The sequence below is a fragment of the Hylobates moloch genome, unplaced genomic scaffold (genome assembly GCF_009828535.3).
Source record: "Hylobates moloch isolate HMO894 unplaced genomic scaffold, HMol_V3 SCAFFOLD_6, whole genome shotgun sequence".
NCBI lineage: Eukaryota > Metazoa > Chordata > Mammalia > Primates > Hylobatidae > Hylobates > Hylobates moloch.
Window position 1 is genome coordinate 14,686,225 of NW_026652281.1, and position 21,114 is coordinate 14,707,338.

The 21,114-nt window shown below is 46.0% G+C and overlaps 2 protein-coding genes across 3 annotated transcripts in view; one reads left to right on the top strand and one right to left on the bottom strand.

Annotated features, from left to right (window-relative positions):
- The window catches only part of ADAT1 (adenosine deaminase tRNA specific 1), a 70,633-nt gene that overhangs the window by 42,745 nt on the left and 6,774 nt on the right, over positions 1-21,114 (top strand). Inside the window, exon 10 of one of the 2 annotated variants that reach the window (XM_058440481.1) lies at positions 5,300-5,779. The exons of the other annotated variant lie outside the window; for it this stretch is intronic. Coding sequence (XP_058296464.1) covers positions 5,300-5,333 — 34 coding nt within the window. The 3' untranslated portion in view covers positions 5,334-5,779. Of the gene's footprint in view, positions 1-5,299; positions 5,780-21,114 lie in introns of those variants that run through there. 2 annotated transcript variants of the gene reach the window in all.
- Positions 5,428-17,309, bottom strand: GABARAPL2 (GABA type A receptor associated protein like 2). Its single transcript, XM_032156401.2, has 4 exons — positions 17,149-17,309; positions 16,769-16,824; positions 15,465-15,637; positions 5,428-6,030 (listed from the first exon to the last, which is right to left on the bottom strand). The coding sequence occupies exons 1-4, from the start codon at positions 17,180-17,182 to the stop codon at positions 5,940-5,942; spliced, it is 354 nt and encodes a 117-aa protein (XP_032012292.1). The 5' UTR covers positions 17,183-17,309; the 3' UTR covers positions 5,428-5,939.

Here is a 21,114-nt window from a genome sequence, read left to right on the forward strand (position 1 = left end):
ACTGTACTGCAGCCTGGGCGGCAGAGCGAGACCCTATCTCTTTAAAAAAATAAAAACTTTATGATTTTTCTATGTTGATAAATGAGATATATAATTTTTTTTTTCTCTTACACTGTCTTTGTTTCTGTGGGTTTTGTTTTGTTTTGGACACAGGGTTTCACTCTGTCACCCAGGCTGGAGTAAAGTGGCACGATCATCACTCACTGCAGCCTTAAACTCCTAGGCTCAATTGATCCTCCCACCTTGGCCTCCCGAAGTGTTGGGATGGGATTACAGGCGTGAGCCACTGTGCGTGGCCTCATGTTGTCTTTATAAAGTTTTAACACTGAGATTTTGTAAGTCTCAGAATGAATTTGTGGTTATTCCTTTTTCTAATCTCAAACTGTTTAAAAGTCTTTCACCCATTTTTCTGCTGGGTGGTTTGTTTTTATTGTTGTTGTTTGAGAGTCTTGCTCTGTCGCCCAGACTGGAGTACAGTGGTGCGATCTCAGCTCACTGCAACCTCCACCTCCCAGGTTCAAGAGATTCTCCTGCCTCAGCCTCCTGCGTAGCTGGGATTACAGGTGCCACCACCACGCCCAGCTAATTTAGTAGAGACAGGGTTTTTTGTTGTTGTTGTTGTTGTTGTTTGAGATGGAGTCTCACTCTGTCACCCAGGCTGGAGTGCAGTGGTGCAATCTCGGCTCACTGCAACCTCCGCCTCCCGGGTTCAAGCAATTCTCCTGCCTCAGCCTCCGGAGCAGCTGGGACTACAGGCACGTGCCACGACACCCGGCTAATTTTTTGTATTTTTAGTAGAGATGGGGTTTCGCAGTGTTAGCCAGGATGGTGTCGATCTCCTGACCTTGTGATCCACCCGCCTCGGCCTCCCAAAATGCTGGGATTACAAGAATAAGCCACCATGCCTGGCCCTAGAGACAGAGTTTCACCATGTTGACCAGGCTGGTCTTGACCTCCTGTCCTCAAGTGATCCACCCACCCCAGCCTCCCAAAGTGCTGGGCTTACAGGCGTGAGCCACAGCACCCAGCCTGGGTGGTTTGTGTTACTGATTCCAAGACTTCTTTTATTTTGGATATTAATTATGTCTTGATTATATCTGTTACCCAGTCTGTGGCTTCTATTTGTTTTAGGTGCTTTTTTTTTTTTTTTTTTTTTTTCCCTGTTTTGAGACAGAGTCTTGCTCTGTCAGCCAAGCTGGAGTGCAATGGCAAGATCTCAGCTCACTGCAACCTCTGTCTGCCAGGCTCAAGCAATTCTCCTGCCTCAGCCTCCCGAGTGGCTGAGATTACAGGCATGTGCCACCACGCCCGGCTAATTTTTGTATTTTTAGTAAAGACAGGGTTTCACCATGTTGGCCAGACTGGTCTCGAACTCCTGACTTCAAGTGATCCACACATCTCGGCCTCCCAAAGTGCTGGGATTACAGGTGTGAGCGACCGCACCCGGCTGGTGCCTTATTTTGTACAGATGTTGTTCATTGTAATGTTCATTTTAATATACTTAAATTTGTCAATCTTTGATAGTTTGTGTTTTGTATCTGAGTACTCCCTCCTTACTCCAGGGTCCTAGATATTCTAATTCGTTTTCTAATTTTTTCCCCCCCGAGACGGAGGCTCACTCTTGTTGCCGAGGCTGGAGTGCGGTGCTATGATCTCGGTTCACTGCAACCTCCGCCTACCAGGTCCAAGCGATGCTCCTGCCTCAACCTCCCAGCTAGCTGGGATTACAGGTGCCCGCTAACATGCCCAGCTAATTTTTGTATTTTTAGTACAGACAGGGTTTCACCATGTTGGCCAGGCTGATCTTGACCTCCTGACCTCAAGTGATCCACACACCTCGGCCTCCCAAAGTGCTGGGATTACAGGCATGAGCCACTGTTCCCGGCCTGTTTTTGTTTTTCGCAACAGGGTCACCCAGGCTGAAGTGCAGTGGCGCAATCATAGCTCACTGCAACCTTAAACTCCTTGGGCTCATCACCTGACCTTCCCACTTCACCCTCCTCAGTAGCTGGGACTATAGGCATGCACCACCAGGCCCAGCTAATTCTTAAATTTTTTGTAGAGACAGTGTCTCACTATGTTGCCTAGGGCTCAAACTCCTGGCCTCAAGGGATCCTTCCACTTCCACCTCCCAAAGTGCTGGCAGTACAGGTGTGAGCCGCCATGCTGTCTCATATTCAGATATTTAATCCACCTTGAATTTATTTTATGTGTAATATAGGAACCTGTTTTTTCATCTATAACCGTTATAGAGTCATGGGTCATCCAGTTCATTTTTCATGCCATTGCTGTTATATTTTAAACATGGGGGCCAGGCACTACTCATGAGGCTGAGGTGGGAGGATCACTTGAGCCCAGGAATTCGAAGCTACAGTGAGCTGTGATCACGGCCCAGCACTCCAGCCTGTGTGACAGTGAGACCCCATCTCTTTTAAAATATATATATGATTTTTCTATGTTGATGAGACAAAGCTATAACTTTTTCTCTTATACCATCTTTATAAAGTTTTAACATTGAGATTTTGTAAGTCTCAAAATAAATGTAATTATTCCTTTTCTAATCTCTGAAACAATTTAAGAAGGGTTCCTTAGTTTGATAAAATTCATCTGTACAATTTTGCTAGTCTAGTGTCTTTGAGGGATCGGGTTTGGGGGAAGAGTATATGCTTTTTTTTTTAACTTTTAAAATCTTCACTTAGATGTTACAATTTAAAGGTAAAATTGACAAATCTACTTTTATTGACTGATATTCCAAATAAGGCTGCTTTCTTCAATGGTTTGTTTTGTAGCTGATGGCTACTCCCGCCTCTGTTCCAGTACTTCTGCTATAGCACTTACAACATTGCTTTGTAATCATTCTTTACACGTTGGTTTACCGCCAGACGGAAACCTCCTGGAAGACAGGATAGTACTTTGTTCGTATTTGTGCCCTAGTGTGCAGCATGGTTAATCCTATTCTGTAGGATTCTGTATAATCCTACATCTACATGGTTAAGAAGAGGTTCACCACTCCCTCCCACCAGTCCCTGCTCCAAGTGGGGCTGTTTGGTACACCAAGCAAGGCCAGAGTCCTCCCAGGCACATTATAAATAGAAAGAAAAAAAAAAGAAATGATTTGACATTGCCAACCACGTAATTCTTCTTCAGTTTTACTTAGTATCTCAGTTCTGCCACTTGGTAGTCATGTGGCTGTGGAAACTTCACTACCTATCTTATGGGGGCTTTTTGAAGATTGTGATAATGTATGTAAATCATCTGGTATCCAGAGGGTGTTTAATAAATGCTAACTATAAATTACTTAAAAGAAAAACACGACTGGGCATGGTGGCTCACGCCTGTAATCCCAGCAATTTGTGAGGCTGAGGCGGGTGGGTCACCTGAGGTCAGGAGTTCGAGACCACTCTGGCCAACACGGTGAAACCCTGTCTCTACTAAAAATACAAAAATTAGCTGGGCATGGTGGCACGCGCCTGTAATCTCAGCTATTCAGGAGGCTGAGGCAGGAGAATTGCTGGAACCCGGGAGGCGGAGGTTGCAGTGAGCTGAGATTGTGCCATTGCACTCCAGCCCAGGCTGACAACAGCGAGACTCCATCTCAAAAAAAAACAAACAAAAAACACAGTTGGCTTCAACGATACTTGCCTTTTGGTTTTCTTCTCTTTAGCTATTTCTTCTTGGTTGCATTTGTGGGTTTGCGGTTGTGAAACAGAAATACATCACTTCTGTAAAATCCTATTTCTGTTCATATGTTTAGGCAGAGGTTCACCATTCTCTGGCCCAAGCAGGGCTGTTTAGTAGTCCAAGCAAGGCCAGAGACCTCCCAGGGACTTTTGTTTGTGCTCTCAGAAAAGATGTTCTTCCTTCCACTAGAGTTGCTAAGCAACTCCAAAGATGGGGCCATCTTTGCCATCACATGGAGAGAACACAGAGAAAAACAAAACCAAGAGATGGAGTTTTGATGTTATTGTTTGATCCCTGGTTCTAGCTACAGCTCAAGCCAGTGAACCATCCCTCTGAGAGGTGAGATAATAAACTGCCTTTTTAATGCTAAGGCCAGTTTGAATTGGGAGCATGTCATTGCAAATAAAATTCCTTAGTAACACAGAGCTTGCTTTCCCTTTACCTTGCTCGCTCTGAGGTCAGTTTCTAACTGCTTTTAGTGTGAAACTATCAGCAAAGAGAAACAGATTTTATTAGCTCAAGTTTGGTAAAGACCCAACAAGATGTTTGTGACAAATTAAGAATGTTTCCTCTGATCCCAACTGAGAAAGTGACATCAGTAGAGAGCTTGGATGAGCTGCTTACATAATTTGGTAAAGATAAAGTTAAAGGTCTTTGTTTCTTCCCCAATGGAAAGTGTGAGTCATTTTAATTACATGTTCTTAGACTGGTGGGACATACCTGGTTTCTTTATTCTTGTCTGTGTAGTGCTCTAGCCACCAACACAGTATGTCTGCAGAAGATTTAAGAAAGTAACTAAGCATTTCCTCTCAAATGTATTTGTGTCCTAGCAAGCCTACACATCTCTACTAATGTGTGAGAAATGAAACTCATGCACATAGATAAATCTAATCTTGATTTTTAGGAAGAAGGGAGTAGAAAGCAGTACCTTAAAGAATGCAGGAACATTAAAATGATGCACAGAAGTGATATGGAAAGATCACTAAAATATAATGTTAAATGAAAAAAAGCAGTGTATGTAGAAGTATATGTTTTCTTTGTATAAGAAAAAGAAGAAGCTGGGTGTAGTAGTGGGCGCCTGTAATCCCAGCACTTTGGGAGGCTGAGGTGGGTGGATCACCTGAGGTCAGGAGTTTGAGACCAGCCTGGCCAACATGGTAAGACCTCATCTCTACTGAAAATACAAAATTAGCTGGGCGTGGTGGCACATGCCTCTAATCCCAGCTATTCAGGAGGCAAGGCGGGAGAATCACTCGAACCCGGGAGGCAGAGGTTGCAGTGAGCTGAGATTGCACCATTGCACTCCAGCCTGGGTGACAAGAGCAAAACTCCGGTCTCAAAAAGAAAAAAAAAAAAAAGAAAGAAAATAAGGATATGTATTCATATTTAATTATCCTTTTTACTATGCCATTATGCTATCCTTTAAATTATCCTATTTACTTTTAAAATATTGAGAAGAAACAAGAAGCCAGTAAAAGTAATTTCCCATAAAGGGCAGAGGTGGTTAGGAAGCTGACGGGAGCAAGCCTTCTCAGTGTGTACTTTTTGTATTGTCCCGATATCTCAAACGTGTGAACATATTAGTTATTCAAAACAATGTCTCTCCTCATGACCCTAGCCATGGCTTCCGGTCCCAGGATGTGCGGCCATGACCTCCACAAGCCCTCTTCCTGGCCTGGCAGATATAGGAGGCACTTCTCTGACCCATCCAAATGCAGGTGAATAAAGGACATGGCCACAGTACAATGCCTTTATAAGAGAATTTTTATTGTTAATTATTTACCTTAATAGTTTCAGAAAGAGGAACAAATTAGCTCAGTCCAACATGATTGGCAGTTGGCATATTCTAGTGAAGCAAGTGTTCTGACTGCTAAGGATTTAATTTGGATAATTTTAATACTTAGCCATCTAACACTTCAAGCATAACCCAGAATAAATGCATCACCTTCCCTTTCACTTTAATACCGCACCTACCTCACTTCGATATAGAAATATCATTCAGTATGATTTCCAGAAGGACAAGTTTCCTGGAGAATATAGCCATGAGGACAATGCACAAAAAGAAAAACTCAAAATAAAACTCTGTATGATAATTTACTAGTCTAAGGAAACAAAACCTTCCAATATATTAAGAAATAAATCCAGTTACAAATGCACTAATAGGTCTATGTGAAGAGGTTCTGGTATAATAACTGAAAATGGCTGGCTATTTACAAGATACACAAGCAGTTACGGTGCACCTAGCCCAGCAATGGCCCTCAGAAGCCAAAAGTGTTCTCTCCGCTGTAGGCCACATACAAGAATCCATCTTCATCTTTTTCCTTCTCGTAAAGCTGTCCCATAGTTAGGCTTGAAAGAGAAAAACAAAAACGTCATTGAAAATTGGAATCCAGGTTTCAGGAGAAAAAGGATGGCCTGAGGATAGGAATTTAGTAAAAGACTTCAGGTGTCAGTACCTGCTGTGTGCTTATAATCCTGTTTTAAAGCAAGAGAAAGGAGCCATAAAAAGATTAAAATAAATGAAGTCTGCAGAAGGCAAAGCCATTTGACATCCTCCCAAGTAGATCCTTTAAAGCAGCCAGCTCCTTCAGGGGGCTTTGGCTGGCTAACACATGGATAGCCTCTTAAATGCCAAGGACAAGAGAAGAAACTAAGCAAAATGAAGAACCTGAAAGGCTCACCTCTGTGTGGGTAAAGGACCCTAGCAAAGAAGAGTAGTTTGGGTTCATTCTCATGGAATCTCCCCAGCTAAACTCCTGTGCCCCCAGAGACCTGTATCAACATCATCAAAGAAAAGTTATTTTCCTCACACTTAATGCAAAAAGCTCTAAATGTATCTGCAATCCAAAGAAGCCTGCCCAACCTCCCAAAGAACCCTCCAAAAATAGATACTCTTCAAACTAAACGTGTGTGGGTAGGAAAGCTGGCTTTCCCTAAGCGGTAAAACAGACTGCGCAATGGAGACCTAATCTAGTTCTGTGCCATGAAACTGAGTTGGACCAGCTCCAGAGTAAGACTAGTAACACCTGGATCCCTATGCAAGCTCTGCCCCGTGACTGTACTCTCTGAGATGAGAGGAAGTGCAAATGTGTTAAGACCATGAGTGAAGGGATCAACCAGAAACAGTGGTAATATGCTCAGTCTGAGACATCTGAGGTCGTTAGCCCAGATAGGTCAGTCACAATAGATCCTTAAAAGGGGAACTCATAAACCAAGGGCCAGTGGGGAAGATAAGGAGTCCAAGGCCTCAACCTGAGAAAACAATGACTGCCGCACTTGCTGCTTTGCTCCTCAAGGGCTGAGTGGAACCTCCATGTAAACATAGACAAAAACCACATTTATGAAGGGGGAGGTTTTGAGTTTTTTTCCTATTCTTCCTGCTCCATTTGCAAGCTTAGCTCGGATGGCTGTGTGGGTAGATGAGAATTATTAAGTAACAATGTGGGGGAGGGCTGATTTTGAATATGAAACAGCCTGTCATCAGCATCTTGTACAATAAAAACGGTGCTCCCTGTGAGGATCTTAGCCTGGAATTTGTAAAATAAGGACTCCCTGGAACAGAATTGTTCAACAGAAATTTCTGCTGTGACTGAAATGTCCTGTATCACTGCTACAACACAGTAGCCACTAGCTACATTCAGCACTTGAAAGTGTGGCTCATGTGAATTGGGATGTGCAGTGTAAAACATAAACAAGGTTTCAGACTTAGTATGAAAATGCAGCAAAATAGCTCAATTTTGATTACATGTTGAAATGATAAAATTATGGATATATTGGGTCAAATAAAATATATTAAGTGGATCACCTGAGGTCAGGAGTTCGAGACCAGCCTGACCAACATAGTGAAACCCTGTCTCTACTAAAAATACAAAAGTAGGCCGGGCGCAGTGGCTCACACCTGTAATCCCAGCACTTTGGGAGGCTGAGGTGGGCGGATCACGAGGTCAGGAGATCGAGACCATCCTGGCTAACACGGTGAAACCCTGTCTCTACTAAAAATACAAAAAATTAGCTGGGCATGGTGGCGGGCACCTGTGGTTCCAGCTATTCAGGAGGCTGAGGCAGGAGAATGGTGTGAACCCGGGAGGTGGAGCTTGCAGTGAGCCGAGATTGCGCCACTGCACTCCAGCCTGGGCAACAGAGCGAGACTCCGTCAAAAAAAGTATCCGGGCATGGTAGCGCATGCCTGTCATCCCAGCTACTCGGGAGGCCGAGGCCAGAGAATCGCTTTAACCTGGGAGGTGGAGGTTACAGTGAGCCAAGATCGTGCCATTGTACTGCAGCCTGGGCAACAAGAGCAAAACTCTATCTCAAAAAAAAAAAATTAATTTCAACTGTTTTTATTTTTTTAATGTGGCTACTAGAAAATTCTTAAATTACATATGCGGCTTGCATCCATTTCTACTGACAGCACTGCCCCAGAACAAGACTTAGGGGGCAGTGGGTAGAAGGAGGAACAACACCTGCAGCTGTGGGTCTCAGCCTTGGCTGCACATCAGAATCTTACTGGAGAGCTTTAAAAACATCTCTGTGCCCAAGCCCTACCCCAGACCAATGAAATCATCACTATGTTTTGTTTTGTTTTGTTAAGACAGAGTCTTCCTCTGTCGCTTGGGCTGGAGTACAGTAGCAGGATCTCAGTTCACTGCAACCTCCACCTTCCGGTTCAAACAAGTCTCATGTCTTAGCCTCCCAAGTAGCTGGGATTACAGGCGCATGCCGCCAGGCCCGGCTGATTTTTTTTTGTTTTTGTTCTTGTTTTTAGTAGAGGTGGGATTTCACCATGTTGGCCAGGCTGGTCTTGAACTCCTGACCTCAGGTGATCCACCCGCCTCCGCCTCCCAAAGTGCTGGATTACAGGCATGAGCCACTGCATCCGGCCTCATCAGTCTATTTTTAAATGCCAAAAATGATTCCATATGCAGCCAGGTTGCGAAGGGAAATGCCTGACCTTTTGTTGGGGGTGGGGGCGGAGGGGGGCGGGAGAAGGCAGGGTCATCTTTAAAAGCTATGTGATTAGGAAGTACAGTGACAAGCCAGGAAGTGAAATGACAAGCCAGAAACTAGCAGAAGGGCTTGAACATGTAGCTGAGTCTCCCAAGATTTTTACCCTGGTGGTTGAGAATGCCCAGAGAGTAAACCCCATTTTTCTCTGAAACTCCCCAGAATGAGGCTAATGGGAAAACAACTACAGCTACTGCCACAACTCTTTACCCCATTTGTCCAAGTGTCCAGGGTGATCTTGATGACAGCTGTCATAACATCTCCCCACTGCCATTACCAGATGGCTTTCGATGCAGTAGCAGACATTGTGTGCAATTCAGAGTCGCCCCATAGTGCCTCTGTCAAGTTTGGTTCCAAACAGACTAAGTTCTGCTCTTTTCCTAGCAAGTTAGAAGCCCTAGTACAATGATTCTAAATCCTGCTGCTACATTAAACATTTGAGGAGCTTCATAAACACCAGCAGCCCACCCCCAGGCCTGTGTATGCTATCCGTGGTGAACAGTGACCACTGGACCGCTACTGTTGAAGGCAGGTCATGAGACTCTGAGCCCTGACTCTTTGCAGGATAGGAGGCCCATAATCATGTGGCTTTCATTCCTTTCTGGCTTTAGATTCCATTGTCTTTTAAGTAAAACTTGGGTTCATCAATTTGTTTAAGCAGTGCCCTAGTAGCTACAGAAGCTGATAGTAAAAATCCTAACTATAATGGCAACACATATGTGCCAAGCACTGCTCATACATTACATGTATTAACTCTTTATCCTCAAAACAATCTTATTAGGTAGATATTACCATAATCCATAGTTCATAGATAAGAAAACTGAGGCACAGAGATCCTAAATCACTCCAGGTGACAAAACTAGGAGACCACCAAGCTTTGCTGCCTCCAAGTGACTACACAGCTAGATCTGCTCTGATGACCTAACATTAGAGTCCTTGTACCTTCTGCAGAGATCTTCCTTAGAACAGTGCTTCTCATACAAATGCTGGTACCAATCATCGGAACATCAAGCTCCCAGGTAAGGCAACTACTGCCAGTCTCTGCATCACATGCTGAGTAGCAAGGTCTTAGAGCTCTCTCCTTCAGATCTCGTAATTTGACAGCTAGATGGCTTAGTGCGTAAGAACTTAAGAATCCAACATTTCTCCTTTTCTGACACACAAACTCTTGTGGAAACTTAGTTGGCAGTAGCACTGTGTCCTTACAGTCAGGATACCCCTTGGGCAAGGAACTTGGTAACTGAAGATGCTCAATGCTGAACATGCACCTAATTTTGAGGCTTCACTGCGTGCCATGAAGCAAGACTGATTTGAAAACAGCACTTACGGGATCGGACTGCATACAGGCAGAGTCAGAATAACTTGGCCTGCAGCCAAAATGAGCTGGGCCACAAACAGACTTAAAAAAAATTAACTCATTTTTTTAAAGTCCCATTAAAAGGATATTCAAATGGAAGGGCAGGGAGACAAAATGTGACCATTGCTAGCAGAGAGTCTATTAGCAGAAGGCTGGTGTGTCAGTTTGGGACACATTCCATAAACCTCTGAGAAGATAAACCTCCCCCTCAGAATTTGGAGGCCTGAGCTATACACAGCACTGAGCAGGCCACTGCTAGGATGCCTGAGGATCCTGAAGCACAGAGGCAGCTCTAATGCATCTATCCAGCTAAGCTGCACAGGCTTGCTGGATGCCCTGACAACTTGCAAGCAGCACTGCAGCTCCAAGGCTTGCTGCCTAAGTTGCTGGGAGGTGGCTGTAGAAAACACCTGAAGATGGCCTCCAGTCCCTAACACAAATGCACACCCTGTGGCATCAAGTACCACAAGCATTCCTCTGAGAAAGATGCTGCTCTGAGTACAGAGGCACTGCCACCTTCCAAGCTCTGAGTCTGGCAAGGAAAGAAATGGGTAAAGCCAGTGGTAGATTCAAGCCATGGAGCTAATCTAAGGTGAAGTGGGACCCTGAAGTAGTAGGTGAAAATGAACTTAAACTGCCCCCTAAGCCCTCTCCCTAACCCCTCCACTGAAGGACATAGATCCAGGTAAAACCACTTCTCCAGTGGAGAAACTGTGCAATAAAAAAAGGAAAGTTGCAGCAGGACCTACATCCAGGAATGGCCATGTGACTCAAGACAGACATCAGTTTATGCTCTCAACAGCGCTACGCATTGGGAGAGGCTGACCTAGAACTGTGTGGATGCCCAATCCCTGGAGAACCTACGTTCGCCCCAACCAAGGGCAGGTCATGGAGGCTGACTGACTGGGTCTACACTGACTCATGAATTGGCTGGGCTGATGAGCACACCTGACCACCTATCTGCTTTGGAGCCTATGTGCTTCCACTGGACCTTGGATTATCTCTTCTCTAGCAGGACAGGATGGGTGGTGGGAGGTGGAAGGGCAGTGACCATTACTGTCAATCCTGGACAGGCATTGGCTTCACAGCGAAAGTTAATAAGGCCCTGATGCTCCCCAAGATTCTAAAATAAAAAGATTAACCACTGATTGTTTTTCCTTTGTTTTGAGACAGAGTTTCACTCATGTCGCCCAGGCTGGAGTGCAGTGGCGCGATCTTGGCTCACCACAACCTCCTCCTCCCAGCTTCAAGCGATTCTCCTACCTCAGCCCCCGAGTAGCTGGAATTACAGGCGATCGCCACCATACACGGCCTAGGACCGAACATATTTATCTGATAAAAAGGAACAACTAGGCCAGAAGCAGTGGCTCATGCCTGTAATCCCAGCACTTTGGGAGGCCAAGGTTGGCGAATCACCTGAGGTCAGGAGTTAGAGACCAGCCTGGCCAACGTGGTAAAACCCCATCTCTACTAAAAATACAAAAAAAGTAGCCAGGCGTGGTGGCAGTCGCCTGTAATCCCAGCTACTCGGGAGCAGAGGCAGGAGAATCGCTTGAAGCTGGAAGGCGGAGGTTGCAGTGAGCCGAGATCGCGCCACTGCCTGGGCATTCTAGCCTGCGCGACATGATCGAAACTCCATCTCCAAAAAAAAAAGTCCTGTCCTTAAAGAGGTATTTACCCAGAAATGATCAAAGTGCTTTAAGCACATTTCTAAATAAAGGATGAAGAAGTGTGGGGTGAGAAGTCATTAATTGGGCCTGAAGGGTCAGGACTTGGATTTCTGGTTACTCTGTCCTAAAATCCAGTGTTGGGTTACTGGTAGAATCTGCTTTAGGGCGGATTCTCAGCAGATTGGAAAGGCAAACGGGACTTGGAGAGAAAATGGCCTTGAAGCAGTCTCTGTTGCCCTGAAAATCACTTTTCATTTCCAAAACATCACAACTTCCTTTTACTGAAGATCACTTTAAGATCCAGAAGCAAATAAACACCATATTCTTTTTTTTTTTTTTTTTTTTTTTTTTTGAGACGGAGTCTTTCTCTGTCCCCCAGGCTGGAGTGCAGTGGTGCGATCTCGGCTCACTGCAAGCTCCGCCTCCCAGGTTCACGCCATTCTCCTGCCTCAGCCTCCCAAGTAGCTGGGACTACAGGTGCCCGCCAACACGCCTGGCTAATTTTTTGTATTTTTAGTAGAGATGGGGTTTCACCGTGTTAGCCAGGATGGTCTCGATCTCTTGACCTCGTCATCCGCCCGCCTCGGCCTCCCAAAGTGCTGGGATTACAGGCTTGAGCCACCGCGCCCGGCAACACCATATTCTTAAACAGCACAGGTTTCCCAATGTCAATTATAGTATCTGGCCAGGTGTGTTGGGTAACACCCATAATCCCAGCATTCTGGGAGGCCAAGGCAGGAGGATCACCTGTAGCCAGGAGTTTGAGACCAACCTGGTGAGGTGGGAGGACTGCTCAAGCCCAGGAGTTCAAGGCTGCAGTGAGCTATGACTGTGCCACTGCACTCCAGCCAGGGTGACAGAGCAAGACCTTGTCTCAACAACAACAAAAAATAATATCGTAGAGATATTTTATTTAATGATACACTCCTGTTTCTATTTTAAACAGGGGATTAACAAGACTCTTATCTATGTTCTAAACAAACAGAGATCATTCACTGCCAGGTCTGAGTTCCCCTCTAACGTCATGACTAGGAAACTTGTACACTGATGTTTTTTCTGAAGTTCTGTCTGAACAAAGGCACGGTTCCCCTTCCGTTTTTGGCCTGATTCTTGATGCAGGCACCTAGACAGAGAATTCAACTTTCCAGTGCTAAATGTGAAAAGGCCATTGTGATTCCCTCTTTTTTAAATGAAACAAGAACTTAGAATTTAGGAAGTAAAACTTAGGGACTTGCCTCTGTCTGTATTTATAGAATCAATATTTAATACTAACTACTCTAAATAAAAATCATGACACTTTACATGGTGACCGCCTGTTTTCCACTCCAAGGCAGAAATAACTGAGAACTTACTCCCCTCAGCCTCAGACATAACTGATCTTCATGCAGACCAGTCAGTCACCGGAGAGAGAGGGCTCCTCCAGGCTTGAATTCGTCCCTTCTCTAATTTCCCCAGCCACTCTTTGAAGCCAGCAAGCACTGCATGAAGGTTAAGGGAGGCTCCATGCTTCCCTAAGGAGGCTGAAAAGACCTGAGCAAGAAGCTGCTAAATTGTCTTGGGGAAGAGATGGTGAAGCTGAATCACAGCCAGCTTTAGGAAGGACCCTGTGGCACTTTTTGTTTATGTTTATGGGTGATTTATATTTGCATAAAGCCCAATGATGTCACACGCCTCTTTTGTTTAGAAACAAATTTATATTTTTAGCCCGGTGTGGTGGCACACACCTGTGGTCCCGTCCCAGTTATTAGGGAGGCTGAGGTGGGAGGATCACTTGAGCCTAGGAGGCAGAGGTTGCAGTGAGCTCAGATTGCACCACTGCACTCCAACCTGGGCAACAGAGTGAGACTCTGTCTCAAAAAAAATATTGTTTCTGACAATAAAACCCCAAAATGAACAGTTGCATTAAGTGTAGGGTGGTAAGTCATTAACTGGGGCCAAAGAGCTGACAGCCTGGGCAAAAGGGCCCTAGCTGGTGACTCTAAATCCTGAAGGGTCAGGACTTGGATTTCTGGTTATTCGGCCCTAAAATCCTGACTTGAGTTACTAGTGTAATCTGATTTAGGGTTTTCTCAACACACTGGAAAGGCAAATGGGACTTGGAGAGAAAATGGCTTGAAGCAGTTTCTGCTGCCCTGAAAAATCATTTTTCATTTCCAATTCTATTTCTATGTCAAGGATAACGGGGGAGGGGAAGTTGATAAAACCTGTAGCCATTTTAATTGCTAGATTACTGTGGAGCCATCTGAGTAATCTTAAGGTCTCCAGAAGCCTGCTTCATTTCCTTTGAGAAGAACCAGAGAATCAGAATTGAGGAAAATAAACTCAAAGCCATAGGTCCTAGTCACTTACTTTCTCCCACTAAGCCAGCACCTCCGGGAAGTACGAAACACAGGGTCACCAAGGCTCTGCAGAAGTTTCAGATGTTATGAAAGATTACCTGCCCAAACACCTTAAGGAAAGCCCAGGGTAACTACGGATGCCCAAAGCTTCCTCCTCTGGTGAAGACACAGCCCAGAGGCCTGGGAAGGAAGGTTAGAAGAACCCCATGGGTGACAAGATCTCCTCAAGCAACACCACAGCTTCCAGAGCTACAGCTGTGGCAGACCAATGGCGTCCAGTCGGCAGGCCCTGGGGTGTCTCCTCAGGTTGAACACCGGCCTTAGGGAAGGAGCTTCCATTTCTCCCTTGCCTTTCTATCAGACACTAGGAAGTAGAGGTGGAGGACACTGGGAAAGAGGAAATCAGACCAAAAAATAGCCAGAGCTTTCCACCTTTAACAGAAATAAGGTCTGGAATTTGGCACAGGCCTCCTCTGGAGTCTTCAAGGATATTCAACAGGAACCTATTTGGACAACATTGGGCTAGTTCCCAGGGCTTCTGAGAGCCTTCACTTTTAGAAGTATTACTTCTGGGAGTGGTAAATGAAACTTAGATTGGATCACGAAGATAAGATGTGGCCAGGAACTCACACTCAGGGGAGAGGTGGGGGCCAGAATCTGGATCAGGGCCTACAACTACCCACTCAGTAACGGGAAAGGACTGACCAGGAGGTTAGACGGAGCCCATCCATTTTCCTCTTTCCACAGGGGACTAAAGCTGGGCTGTCAAACACACAGAAAAGGGGAATTCTAATGCCTCTGCCTACATTCTGGCCACAAGTTACAGTCCCAAAGACTGCTTCCAGGCAGCACAATAGTCTGACAGTCACAGCAAATGCTACCAAGGGAGGTATAAGTCTGTAAAGAGACTTCAGATTGCTTTACTGTGCCGCAGTCATTTTGTCAGACTTCAGGATCAGACAGCTATAGACTCTTACAATGTCAAAGAGTTGACCAAGTTTGGGAGCAAGCAAACTGGATGATTAACTGAGTGAGCCTCAGCAGGGCCCACAGGCTCCCAGTGGTGGAGCATGCCAGGACTGCCTTCAGGGAAGAAAACCTCATTTCAGGCCTCAGTTCTACCTATAGCTTAAGATTAAATAAGTTCTCAATGGTTTTAAAAGATTCTTGGAGATCTTAGGCTGAGTTTCATCATTTTTTAAAAGTCCAGGCCTTGTTCTATTTTCTGAATCCAAAATGCACTCTTACGTATTGCAGCCATTATTTTCCTGGAGCCTCTGATGTCAGGGAGCACAAAATCCAGATTTCTAGTCAGGACCCCTAAGAGTTTTCAGACTTTCAAAGTTTTGGAGTTCCGTAAGCAGCCAACCAGATGTCTAATACCAGAGGGCCCATCTAGTAAACACCTCTCACCTGGACTGTGGGACTGTCTTATCCACAAACAGGAAGATCGCCTTTTCAGAAGGAAGCTGGATCCTTTTCCTGATGATCCACATGAACTGAGCCACAGTGATATCAGATGGAACCAAGTACTTCCGTTTGTCAATGTCAACAATCTGAGAGCCTGAGACCTTTTCCACAATCACCTGGGAAAGTAAAGAGAGGTCAGGACTGTGTTTCCTAAAGCGAGGCTCTGGCCTCACATGGCTGAGGAGCTGATGAACAGAGTGTGGGCAAGGAGGTGGGTGGGAAACTGCATAGCAGGAGAAAATATGTCTTTGGCTTAATAAACCACACGCTCTGGAGGTTAAGAATTGATATAAATGTGTTATAGGGAAACAGTAAGTGCTTTTCTGTGGTCAATTATGTAAGAGAAATGCAGCCCTTACCGCTAAGCTTTTCCACATTTTATCTGGGCAGACCTAAGAATATCTGGGGAGGGTTTCATCCATGGCCCGTTACTCCAGGACCCCAGAATGGATCCACCTTCACACTACAGGAAACAATACTGTGTTCCCAAGGAACACAGGAGACAAGAATGGATGGACTAATGGGAATGCCTGGAATTTCAGCCAGCCAAGAACCAAGTTCTTCATTTGGCCTGTTGCTCCTCTCTGAACAAGTTTCAAATCCGTCCCTCCTACTCCTTCCCCGAGACAAATTATTCACAAGCAAAGAGCTACAATAACAGGCCTTAATGTCCATTAAAAATTAATAAGGATTACAAAACTATCTCCCCAACCATGGAAGAAATATAACATCATATTTATTATTGACTAAGAAGAAAACATGGCAGAAGGGGTTTTCAGCGGCTTTTCACATTATTTTGGTCAGGCAAGGATGACAGGGTCAAGGTGAGATAACGGAGCTAGAAGTTAGGTAAAGATGGAGACTCAAAGTAAAAGATGTACGTCCTGAGACTCAAGTACCACTTCCAAGACCAAAGTGACAGTCTCCCTCCACCACCATTCCCAAAAGTGGCAGTGACCTGTTGCCCTGTCCTAGAACATCGTTCCTTACATAATTGGCCAGGGAGCCCCGAGGCTGCAGACGGCTCGCTGGCCTAGATCGGGAGATTCAGCACTGAGGCACCCTGAACAGCACCAGCCCGAGCCCCTCACGCCCCGGCCGTGGGCGGCCTCATCCCGATCTGGCCCGTCAGCTACTGTAACTGGGACTGGAACCTCAACCTGTCAACTGTTGAATGGCCTGGGGCCTATCACGGGTCCCAGACGACAGAGGTGACAGCGAGGTGAGGGGGCGGAGAGTCCACTCACCGGAACCCTGTCGGGATATTTCGCTCGAATCTTCGCGGACTCCACGCATCTGTGTTCTGTGGGAGAAACAAACGGGGCTGAAGGCCGCGCCTGCCCACCCGTCGGTTCCCGGCCCTCCTCCTCCTGCGCCCTGCGTAGAACCCAGGCCCTGGTTCCGGCGTCCCCGCGGCCGCGGTCCTGTCCCCTACTAGCTCCCAGCAGGGCCCGCGGAGAGTGACACGGGGTCAGGGGGCCGCTGCCCGAGGCACCAGGGCCTGGGCGACTCGAGCCCGGAGCAGGGCATCCGCCCCGCTCCACTCGGCCCAGGGCCGCCCGAGTGGGGGAGGGGGCCCACCAGCCGCCCCGGCCCCCAGCAGCCAGGCCGACCGCCAAGTGCTTACCCAGCGAGTGGTCCTCCTTGAACATCCACTTCATGGCGGCGGCGGGAAGGGGACGGAACCGGCTCGCGGAGCCGCGGAGCTCAGCGCACCGAGCACAACAACAACGACGGCGGCAGCGGCAGCGGCAGCGGCAGCGACAGCGACGGCGGCGACTACACGGCAGGCGGGACTTCCGGCTGTCGGAGCCTAGCAACCGGTCGGGGGCGGGGCTTCCGGCGCCATTTGTCAGGACTCCGTGCCAAGGGGCGAGGCCGCACGTAAAGGGGCGGGGCCGCGGAGGGCCCCTTTGGGGGCTCTTAGGCTGCGGAGGCGATGAAGTTGGTTATGGGGACGTCTGTGAGCAGTATCTGCAACATTGCTCGCAGGAATGTTCGGGGAACTGGTGACAGGAGTGGGTCTCGGGAGCGTTGGTGGCAGGAAACGTCTGGCTGATAGTGTAGGGCTCTTACTGAGGGCTGTTTGGGGGTGTGGCTGATAGTTGAGGGCTCTTAGAGCGGTTCATAGGGGAAGTCTGAATGGGGAATTGGTGACAAGAACGGTCTTTAGGGGTAAGAATGACATAAGGAGGGGTTTCTAGTGCTCAGTTTGGGGAGTATTGCTCGGAGTGGTGACAGGTTGGGGGCTCAGTATGGGAGGGGTGGGTGTTTGAGGACACTGTTGGAAGCGGCACTGAGGACAACCTGGAGGTCCGTATTAGAGACAGCTGTAATAGGTTGTCTTGGACCTAGAAATTGAATTTAAACAAATCCCGTTTTGTTCCTTTATTCGTGAATAAATATTTGAATAAACATTTACGAAAAGGTATCACAAATGCACATTTGAGGCGGGCTGCGGTGGCTCACGCCTGTAATCCCAACACTTTGGGAGGCCGAAGCGGGTGGATCACCTGAGGTCAGGAGTTGAAGACCAGCCTGGCCAACATGGTGAAACCCTGGCTCTACTAAAAATACAAAAATTAGCCAGGCATGGTAGTGGGCGCCTGTAGTCCCAGCTCCTCGGGAGGCTGAGGCAGGAGAATCGTTTGAACCAGGGAGGTGGAGGTTGCAGTGAGCCGAGACCACACCACTGCACTCCAGCTTGGGCGACAGAGCAAGACTCCGCCTCAAAAAATAAATGCACATTTGAGGAGTGTAACATCACTGATCACAGACCCCTTAATCTTAACTGGCGGAGGAGTTAGAGGTGACTGTCAGACTCAAGAGAATTCCCCTGAGAGCTGGTCATGAGATGGGTTTCCTTGTTTCGCTGTGGGAGTGGTTTAGCAATCACAGCCTGAGCTGTGTGTGTGTCACCTGCCCGGACATATGCTTTGAGGTTCTCCAGTCAGTGATGTAATGCCTTTTTTCCAAGCAGAGTCATCAAGGCAGTCTGGTCTGGGTCACCATCTGTTTATAAGCTGCTGAACGTGTAGCAAGAATATTCACTTAATTGGGCACATGAACCCTGCCACGTGCTTGTGATTCTGATGCACCTGTAAAGCCTGTATGTTTGAATGTGGTAGTTCATCATTTCCTACACTGGAAATTGCTGATCAATGCTGTGGAATCTAGCTTCATTCTAAAAGTATTTTTGTTATTTTAAGACTGTGTGTCTGAGCAACTAGAATAGGTTTTTTTGTTTGTTTCTTTGTTTTTGTTTTTGTTTTTTTGAGACAGGTTCTTTCTCTGTCACCCAGGCTGGAGTTCAGTGGCACAATCTTGGCTTACTGCAGTTTGCCTCCTGGGTTCAAGCAATTCTGCTGCCTCAGGCTCCCGAGGAGCTGGGACTACAGGGACGCACCACCACACCCAGCTAATTTTTGTATTTTTGGTAGAGATGGGGTTTTGCCATGTTGGCCAGGCCGGTCTTGAACTTCTCACCTCAAGTAAGTGATTTGCCTGCCTCGGCCTCCCAAAGTGCTACGATTATAGGTGTGAGCCACTGCATCTGTTTGTTTGTTTTTAATAAAGTGAAAAAAGTCCTTTGAATTTCCTACTTAGAAATTATTGTTACATACAAGAGCTCTGTGCTAGGTGCTGGGGAAAAACAGTGAAGAAGACAGATGACACCCGTATTCTCATGGGTGGTAGCATGTCCCCCTGGCATATTCTAGTGGTACAAGACAAAAAATAAATATGTTAGGTAATGATAGGTGCTGTTTAGAAAAATAAAGCAGAGGAGGTGACTAGAGAGTGTGGTGGGATGGAATGCTAATTAGATAAAGTGACTGGCATATTCTAGGGAACCCCTGTGGCTGGAGCTGAATAAATGAGAGAGGAGAGTGTGTTATGAGACACATTCAAAGAGATCTAGAACAAAACTGTGTTGAGCTTTGAATTCCATGCATAGAGCTTTGAATTTTATTTAGAATGAGATGAGAAGTCAGTACAGGGGTTTAAGCAGAGATGTAACACAATCTGCCTTTCCTTTTCAAAAGGCTAGCTTAGTAGACTGTAGGCAATGAGGGTGGAAGCAGGGAAATAGTCGAGACGCTATTGTGATAATCCTGGTGAAAGATGATGTTGGCTTAGGCCAAGGTGGGGTCTACAGAGGTGATGGGAAGCAGTTGTATTCTGGATATATTTTGAAGGTAAAACTGGTAACATTTGCTGATAGATTGGAGGTAAGATATGAGGGACAGATCAAAATCAAGGTTTTTGGAAGGATGGAATTGCCATTTACTGAAATAGGGTGGAGCCAGCTTGGGGAGTGGAAAACAAGAGTTTGGTTTTTGAGATATTAAATATGACATGTCCAAGAGACATACCCAAGTGAAGATGTAGAGTTGGTGAATGCTGCTATGAGTCTCAAATTTAGAGAGAAATATTCTTCAAGCTATTAAACTGGGTAAGAGTAGGTAGACAGTGAATTTAAAAATGAAAATACCTGGCCGGGCACAGTGGCATATGCCTGTAATCCCAGCACTTTGGGAGGCCAAGGCAGGTGGATCACCTGAAGTGAGGAGTTCATGACCAGCCTGACTAACGTGTTGAAACCCCGTCTCTGCTAAATACAAAACAATTAGCCAGGTATGGTGGCGCATGCCTGTAATCCCAGCTACTTGGGAGGCTGAGACAGGAGAATTGCTTGTACTTGGGAGGCAGAGGTTGCAGTGAGCCGAGATCGCGCCATTCCACTCCAGCCTGGGCAACAAGAGCGAAACTCCGTCTCAAAAAAAGAAACTACCTATTTTACAAATAGAATTAAACACTGAAGAATGAAGATGGTTGTTCACCATCTCCTAGTCAGTGAACCTTTGGAGGAGTTAGAAATTGGACTCAACACCCTGCTTCCCTTTACAGAGCTGGTCATTGCGTCCTAGTCCAAGATATATGTATATTGTCTTGTATGTGAAAGAGCTGAGAACACTTCTTAGGGGAAAATTTCACTGCATACCAATTCATAGACATGTCTTTTGATGGTCTCGATGATGTGCAATGCATTTTGGTCTTCCATCCTTACCTCCTTTGTTGGTGTCTTTTCCCACTTCACCATTCTAATTGACTTATTTCATCCACTTGGATGATATGTACCACCTTCTTTACACATTGGGTCATTGTATTTAGCTATGGAATGTTCTAAGGACACTGGATGCCTTCCTTGAGGGAGTGGTTAGTTGAGGAGGTAAGTCAGGAGGAGAAATAGGATAATGCATATATGCAATGTAATTACACATTAACAAATCTATAAAACACAGAGAATGAATTTCAAATGTTGGAAAGGTATGCGAACATGGATACTGAGGCATTGCTAGGGCAATAGGGGCCAGCACAAAGCCAAGTGAGAATTAGCAAGGAAGACTTCACAGAGAATGTGAATCTTCTGATGTAGAGAGAAGGGTACATTTTCAATGGGTAAACTTTTCCTTTCCAGATAAAAACAAAGGCTGGGGTTGGAAGAGGGAACAGAAAAGCAGTATAGATAAGTAAATAAAATGTTGGAAAGCTTTGAAGCAAACATTCAGAAGTTCTAACCTAATTCAAGAGA

Coding starts and splice junctions, on each gene's coding strand:
- GABARAPL2 (XM_032156401.2), bottom strand. CDS start 17,182: ATGAAGTGGATGTTCAAGGAGGACCACTCGCTGG. Junction 15,638..16,768: donor AATATCCCGACAGGGTTCCG/GTGAGTGGACTC, acceptor TTACTTTCCCAG/GTGATTGTGGAAAAGGTCTC. Junction 6,031..15,464: donor AAGACAGTCCCACAGTCCAG/GTGAGAGGTGTT, acceptor TTCTCTTTCAAG/CCTAACTATGGGACAGCTTT.